Source organism: Lepisosteus platostomus, chromosome 14, assembly GCF_059453375.1.
Source record: "Lepisosteus platostomus isolate fLepPlt1 chromosome 14, fLepPlt1.hap1, whole genome shotgun sequence".
In the NCBI taxonomy this organism is placed as follows: domain Eukaryota; kingdom Metazoa; phylum Chordata; class Actinopteri; order Semionotiformes; family Lepisosteidae; genus Lepisosteus; species Lepisosteus platostomus.
Genome location: NC_142624.1, coordinates 8,646,190 through 8,654,827, shown reverse-complemented (window position 1 = coordinate 8,654,827; position 8,638 = coordinate 8,646,190). Strand labels below are relative to the sequence as shown.

The 8,638-nt window shown below is 35.5% G+C and overlaps 1 protein-coding gene across 1 annotated transcript; it reads left to right on the top strand.

The window, feature by feature from the left end:
• The first annotated feature begins 3,140 nt into the window (after nt 1–3,140).
• On the top strand, nt 3,141–6,778 carry arl4ca (ARF like GTPase 4Ca). The gene has a single exon (XM_088606890.1). The coding sequence runs from the start codon at nt 3,866–3,868 to the stop codon at nt 4,442–4,444; it is 579 nt and encodes a 192-aa protein (XP_088463016.1). The 5' UTR covers nt 3,141–3,865; the 3' UTR covers nt 4,445–6,778.
• Nucleotides 6,779–8,638: the final 1,860 nt, after the last annotated feature.

Genomic DNA, 8,638 nt, shown 5'->3' with positions numbered 1-8,638 from the left:
GACTTGTTTTCCCACTTTGTTCCAGTTTTTATCATTTTTTCATTTGTCTACAGTATGTGTTCTTTCTATAACCCTGCAGGGTTTTTACAATGGAAATGTGCATGCTGAAAAGCTAAAGTAGGGATTTTTCTGACTTGTTACTAACGCACACACATTCATAAAGAGCCAGTGCCGTTCTTAAATATTATGTTTTTTTAAAATGAAAAGGATATTCTGTATCTGTCATACAAACCTTTGATAAAACCTACAAGCACATTATGCTAAAATCCACTAAGTGATACAGTCTTCAACGTATAAATAAAGTGCACTTTCAAATTGTGATTATACATTTCATTAAATAAATGTTTGACAGAACAAATAGTCCTATTATACTAGGAGCTCTGTATAATTTGAATGATTACATTTCCTGAACTGATTTATTTCTCGATTATTATATATGTCTCATAAACCTTTGTTATACAGAATGTGTATTTCCAAGCCAGTATTGAACCGGGAAGATAGGTGTTATGGTGTTTGAGTTATGTGGATGGGAGAAGTTTATGTTCTTATAATGTAAATGTTTCTTTTATGTGCTATTTAATAGTATGGAATTGTACTCATAATGGCTATTTTAATCGATAATCATTACGTTAATAGCAATAGCTTATTAATAATTAATATGGTTCTTAATGTTGCATATGTTACTGTAACTTGTATATTTTATATTACCCTTATGTAATGTTTTATATACTTAAAAACATTACATGTCTAGTGAATGTCAGAAATGGTACTTGTTATAATTTTCTATGCCAATGTTTAAAAAGAACATTACAAATTTAATTTTCATTTTTATCAATTTTGTTTATACTTTTCTCAAAACAGAAACATGGAAAAACTCACAAAACATGGCTACTTCCTTAAGGGTTGAATCTTATGAGTCTGGGAAAGACAAGAGAAGCTCTTCTGTATGGTTTTATGACATTCTTATTTATCCCTTGAAAAACACTACAAACAGTAGGTGATGGCAACCTTCTAGTGCCACGTATTTATGCACCATTTTTTATGATATATAAGATATAGTGCTTTTGTAGGTCATTTTTTTCTATGGATGTTTTTATTAAGAATATTGTATACAATTTGGTCTCATTAAAGTGTAGATATACTGTAGCTGTTCTGGAATCAGTCCAGAGAAGAACCAGATGTATTCTGGGGCTTAAGGGAAGGTCCTTCACTGGCAGTGCTGAATAGAGAAGATTACAAGGGGACCTGGTAGAAGTATTCAAAATCCTCAAAGACATTGAAAATTAACCCAGCAGATTTCTTCAGAATGCACAGTGAGACACAGATCAGAGGTCACAAATGAAAACTGCATGGAAGTGCACTGAAACTGAGAACAGGGCACTTCCTTACCCAGATGGATTTGGGAGTATGGAACAAGCTACCCAACCATATTGCTGAAGCTAATACACTAGCTTCTTTCAAGAAATGGCTATATGAGTAAAAATTGATCATAGGGTTTCTTAATTTAAGATCAGGAATATTTTTGGAACTCTGTTTTCAAATTGCAAATACAAACTTGTCTTAAACTCCATTCAAACTTAAATTCACTTTTATGTTGTAGGTCAACGGAGTTCTCAGCCCTTGTGCTGAGTACTTCCAGACTTACCTGTTTTCATTACAGCCGAGACTGCTTAGTTTGAATCTTTGTAAAAAAATTTCCACTTAAAGCTTTTAAGTTGCATAAAGAAACACAATGGTTAAAAGTCACCCTTCTATATACACATCTATTGTCTAACCAGTTTATCCAACACTAGGTCACAGGGGAGCCGGAGCCTATCCCAGCATGCAGTTTGTGCAAGACGGGACATACCCTGGATGGGATGCTCATGCAATCACAGGGTGAACTTACAAACTCCATGCAGATTGCTAACCACTGTGCCCACCTTACCTCCTCTTTCTACATACTGTATTTAGAAATTAAAACAAATAGCAATTAAAGAGTCCAGATTAAACCTACTAAAATGTCTATTAAAGGTTTGATTATTTAATTGATTGCTCAGGTGGAGCAAAACATAGTATGTATGTGGTTTCCCAGGAGTTGTTATAGGTCTTTATTGTCTATGGTATTTTGTCTAATTTCTTTGTTTTGATTCATTTTCTTTTGTCCCAATGTTTTATTAAACAGTTTTTGAGATACCTTTTATGATTTTATTACCGAATGCTTCTGTTCTCCTCCTTACTGACAGCTGATGTGTGGGGAGCGTACTGGCACACTATGACTGCCATTGCATCATCCAGGTGGGGCTGCACATTGCTGGTGGTGGAGGAGTCCCTATTACCCTTAAAGCACTTGAAGTGAAGAGCCCAGAAAAGCGCTTACTTAACCAACCAGTAGATGGCAGTCTTGTTTATATCATGGCTTGAAACCTTATCGTTTGAAAAATATATATTTTTTAAATTGTATTGCTGGCTGTAAATATATTTCGTTGGCTGCATGTAGCCTTTACAAAAATATGTGCATTTTCACTTGTCTAATCATATTAGCTATTTCAAAAATTCCGTTTGTTTACTATAATAAAAACATAACTGTCACGGGCACAGGCATCTTCCTTCATATAGTACCAGCATCCTGCTTGCTATAACTTAATTACTGGCAGATTTGGGCTTTAGAAGTTTTTTTTAAAAAAGGTAATTAGCCTCATAATTCTATTTCAAACTGTTCAGTGAATCTGTTCAAATGTAAATATCAAACATTTAAACCTTTACAAATTTTATCAAACCAAATGCAGCAAGAAATCAATCCAACCATCAGCAAATGAGATAGGAAAGGAAGTTTGTTTATTGTTTATTGATCATTCAGAGTGTGATGGATTTTGGAGGAAATCTCCCCAATTCCCCGCCCCAATACAAACAGATACAGACCTCCCACACATACACAAACACACGCATCCTCTTCACTCCTGAATCAAACAAACGTTACAGATAATGATCATTGTATTGCACGACAGTGAAAGACCGGTACATACCGGTTTTAAGGATTGTGTACTAGTTCACTTACTGTAACTACATTCTAAGAATCCCTGTCTGTGTGGCCTTGTGTCAAAAACACCTTCTTGGTTCTTTAAATCAAAATTGCAAAGGAGAAGAGGCGTGGCTAGGGAGTGATGTACGCAACAGCAGCTTTGTTAGAGGGTAGAGCGTGTTAGTTTGTACTCAGCTGTTAAAGAGTACGGAGTGCCTCTTGTCATGAAATTTGAAAGCTACGGTTTTAATATATAAGTGACATCAAATCTTAATACCGCCAGGTTTGGATTAAAAGGGGGAAGCAGGATCTTCAGTTGTACAGTATTGACTGGATTTGAATTTTCTGTTGGGTGCTGTCTTCCTCGTTGCATTAACTAGAATCCTCAAGACTGGATCGACTGCATCCTTTATGATAAAGGGTGATCAAGGAAAGGGATTCAGCTGAAGCGTCTGAAGAAAAATACCCGCCGAACAAGCTCTGGAACAGCACAGTCGGTTTGGAAGAAACCAAAATGGGATTTTAGTATTTCGCAGTGTGGAGAACTGGGACGCAGTCTGCCCTGTTTTGCTCTTTGAAACGGGAGCTGTATGGCAGAGCGCTGGACTGTCTCTACTGCGACCATATAAGCAGTGGTATGGTCTTCTCATGAGGACGTTGCAAGGGAACACTTCATTGAATGAGGACACGTTTTACATTCAGCTGTATTTATAATATTCAGTTAATTGTTCTGAACATCTGAAAACCAGATCCATTTCCGAATCTTCACTGAGCTCAAATGCATTTAATTGAAAACTTATGATTTTTAAGTGAGGTTCTATATACAGTTAAGGCATAAATATAATACCCGAATACTTTTTAAAAATGGGAAACAGTTTTTCCAATATATCCGCTTTTCAGTCCCTTCATATAGTTATGCTTGGTCTGGACTCCGCTGGAAAAACAACCGTTTTGTACCGACTTAAATTCAACGAGTTTGTCAACACCGTGCCCACCATTGGATTCAATACGGAGAAGATTAAACTAAGCAACGGGACGGCCAAAGGTATTAGTTGCCACTTCTGGGATGTTGGGGGACAGGAAAAGCTGCGGCCTCTTTGGAAATCCTACAGTCGGTGTACGGATGGCATTATTTATGTTGTGGACTCTGTGGACGTGGACAGGTTAGAGGAAGCCAAAACAGAACTTCACAAAGTCACCAAGTTCGCGGAGAACCAAGGAACGCCGCTTTTGGTGATTGCCAACAAGCAGGACCTGCCGAAGTCTCTTCCAGTAGCTGATATTGAAAAACAGCTAGCACTTCATGAGCTAACCCCGGCGACCACATACCATATCCAACCAGCTTGTGCCATTATTGGAGAAGGACTGCACGAGGGAATGGACAAATTGTATGAAATGATTGTGAAAAGGAGGAAATCCTTGAAGCAGAAAAAGAAGCGATAACGATTTCCCTGTCGCTGTTCTCAAGAAGCTAACGAACTATATATATATACTTTTCGGGTAATATCTTAACGTACCCAAATTGAAATGTTTACTTTGCAGCGATTTTTTTTCGTTAACGACAAAATTACTGCTTTTAAGACTCCGTGGCAGTATGGTTAATTGCACGCAAGGTGTTTAGAGGGTGCTGTGTGTCATCGACGTTTAACCAAAAATGCATTATTACTATTAAACGGGCTGGCCCTGTTTGATGTTTGCTGCTTCTTACTGGATTCTAAATGTAGCCTGACAATTTATATTTAGGAGTTTATTAAAGCACTGTGACAGTGTCGGGACATTCCTGATAATACTATTCTTCACTGAATCTAAATGGATGGCTTGTTTTAAAAGTTTTTTTTTTACTTGCACGTGACGTGGATGTAAATTATACCTGAAGTCGACCTAAAATCATGGCCCACTTTTCCGATTTCATAAATGTAATCATAATGGTAGAGTCTATAGTTATTTGGCGCCTGGTCCAAATCTGAAGTCAAAAGCGCACCATGGTCTCTGCAATGACATTGTCTTGCCACTGGACCATAGTGGGGTTACATTGTACCTGTCTGCTTTGTTAAAAAACACTTTCAGTGTTGCCTGCAGCATTATCCAGAATTGTAGCAAACACCTCTTTGCACTTTTTTAATTAAATAGTTTAGTACTACACTGTAAAATAAGTGAGACTGTTTATGTATAGAGAAAAAAAACGAAATAATTTAGCAGTATTTTTAAATTAAAATCTTTAAAAGCAAACTGCTTGTAGTACCTTGTATTAATCTTAGAAAACAATCTAAAAATTATAAGGATGGTTTAAAAACATGGTGTGTGAAAACTAATACATTGACATTTTTTTAACTTATCGGAAGTGACATCATTACACTTTTTAACTCTAGACATGGACATGTGTCACAAGGAATCACTTGACTATTGTTAGGAATTGCTTTTGAGTTTCAAGAGAAGCACAGGTCACAAACAAGAGGGGACCTTCTAGGCCATTTGCCTTGTTTGGTTGCCAGTTATTAGTTGATCTGGGAGTCTCATGCCGCCATTTTCTCAAAGAAGCCGGGGGGTGTCTGCTTCAATTGTGTGGCTGGGTAGCTTGTTTACAGCTGTGTTAAGAAATGAAACCTATTCTTAGCTTTAATTACACTTTCCCTTAGTTTCAATTTGTGTCTTCTGGTTCACTTACCTACTGCTGACTATGAAGAAGCCCATCAGGTTGACTGTTGTTGCCTTTGAGGATTTTAGATACTTGAAACACATCCCCATGTAGTCATAACTGTTTGATGTTTGTTGGTTTTTGACATACCTTTAAAAATCTGGTCAGTCTTCTATGGACTGATTCCAGAGCTAATCTTTTTTTTTTTTTACAACAGGGGCCAATATCTTATGAAATTACTGAGTTTTTAAGCATCAGTAGTTATAGTCTGAAATGGTAACCTCTTCTAAAAACTGACATAAAACATCAGATAATTTGGTTAGAATTGGGTAGAAATGGGTATTATGGTTATACCACGGTGCTTCGGTATTGTAAGGCGTAAGATTCTGAGTATTACTGAACAAAATTGCCAGATGTTCCCCCGTGAAGAAAATTTCTCAGGAAATAGTGCTTATTCCATGTGTTCTGCTAACTTTAAGTGTGTTTTAGAGTGTGCCACAATTACACTCAATAACAAAGTCTGCCAACAATAGGTTACAAAAAATATATTGTTTTATTGTTGGATATGTACCTTACATGAACTTGTAAAACCTCTTCTGATTATTTAATTTTGTTGTATGCAGATCCCATACAGGTTGTATGTTTATATGCTTTTGACCCTTTACTAGGCTGGTCTATAGTGGTATACTAAAATTTGTCAAATGACCATGAGTCCTAGTAATTTCTAGTTAAAATACAGAAAAGTGTGTCTTATTTTCCATAATATGGATATCCCCTCCATGCCTGATGCATATTGTAATTAGAATAAAACAGTTCCTAAGTAAAAGAGCTACACTTTTAAGATGAAAGAATACTTCAGTTTGGTACCTTGAAAATGTCAGCAACCCATGAAATGCATTTGGGTTCATACCAGTGTTAATTGGGATGTTAATTTGCCATACCTGCAATAGACTATTTTTCTGAATTGTTACTTTTTAAAAATTGAAACACTGAAAGTTTGTATAGACTGTTTCTCAAACTCGAATAGATATTCTACTATGTAACACTCTGCACATATCTCATGGTTTGCACAAAAACAACTGTGAATATTTTTATTTGTAATAAAGATATCTCCAAGTTGTCATTATAATTCCTCTGCAAAAGACTTTAAGAAAAAAACATTTTGGAATCGAGACTCCTTTTTTAAGGTATGCAGATATTCAAATACCTGTAGTTGTTTCTCCAGCTGTAGTGCTATGCCACTGTCTACTGTAGGACAAGTTAAACATTAGCCATCTACAAATCCTTTTTTGCTTTTTAAATCTCATCATTGCCAGGGCTAATACAAACTAATTTGCACAATGTCAACCTGTCTATTCTATGCCTTCTCCTTAAAGCTTAATACTTGTAAGGACATTCACTATTCTAGTTTATTTTGTGCAGAGCATCAATACAATATTAAATCGAGTAAAATGAGCCTTTTCATAGTATAAAATAAAAATGTTATTGGTCAAAATTAAATATGCACTTAACTCAAACTTATTTGAGTGCTTTTACTCTGATGTAACTAATAATTTAAGATTTCCAAATTACATCAAGACTGCATTAATAAAGAACCCTGTTAAACATTCATCACTTACAGTGTAAAAGATGGGATTAAAAAGACCCCCCAGCATCTTTGTGAGGATGGGGATTAAATTGAATAATTACTGAAAATTCTTGTGTGTATGTATAGATATTCTGGCATGTTAAAGAAACTTTCTTATTGTAGTGCGAGAATTGTAGAGCACAAAAAAAAACAATTATAATCCAAATGTTATTATTTAATGCTATGCCAAATACAGATTTTGTTGGTTACTACACCAGCCTGAACTCGGTGTCTAAAAGAAAAAATGTAATTTGTAAAAAAAAAACTGCTGAAGGCCTTTTTTAATCCAGTAGTTATGTCATGAGATATGCATGAAACTCAAAACCTAGATCTCAGGTCCTTTTGAAGCTGTTCATTGTTTCAGTATTCAGCCATCATTCGCATAAAAATTCGCATTTGTGTGCATCACAAATGCATGTTGTTTTTTATATTAACATTTTGTTTTTAAAGATGTACTTTGCAACCCTGTATTGGATAAACCGGTCAGGAAATGGATGTACACCTGCTGACTACTATCACTGTCATTATACATCCACACATTCAGCAGCAACAGAATAAATGTAAAACATCTATGCCATTAAACCACATATTTCCAAACGTGAGGTTATTTCTTTTAAAACATTTTCTTTTTAGAAAAAGAATACTCTAATAATTGGTTTTCATTGCAAATAAGTCTTTTGCTGTTGCATTTCGTTTAAAAGTTAACACAAAATGAATGCAGAACAGTTAAACTTGTCATATTCTGTGCTGCTGAAAAAGTCAAGAGGACATAAACAACTTTCAAGTTTTTATTTAGTTATGTCAGCAGAGAATCAAGTCTTATGTACAACAAACATAAGAGTTTATACAGCAGGGCATTTACTGGAGAAATTTGAGCAAAATACTTATCAAAAGTACAGCAGTCAACCTGGGATTAAATATAGTACCCTTTGATCTGAAGTTTGCAAAAATTGTAAGTTCTCAGTCCCTGATCACCTTTCAGCAATTGCTCAAAACTCATCTATTTAGATATCAATTATAACCTTTGGCTACTTTCTTCAGTCACAATTACGTTGTATTCCACTACTGTTCTTTATTGTTCCTCTTACATTGACAATGTGATTTGTTTATTGCACTTAACAATATTGAATGCATCCCATCGGGAGTCATTACCACTTTGTATCCTTAATGACCTATATGCTGTTTGAGTTCTTGTTAATTTAATTCATTAATTCATGTTGTACATCATTGTTCCATGTACCTGCCTAATGTAAACTTCACACACAAACATATCTATTACATGTAAGTCACCTTGGATAAAGGCATCTGCTAAGATGCTATGGCACTGCTACTAAATACAACTGGAAATGTACCTATGTAAGAGCTCCACTGCTGT

Excerpts from the sequence above, each read along its gene's own strand:
- arl4ca (XM_088606890.1), top strand. The coding sequence starts at position 3,866 with ATGGGAAACAGTTTTTCCAATATATCCGCTTTTCAGTCCCTTCATATA.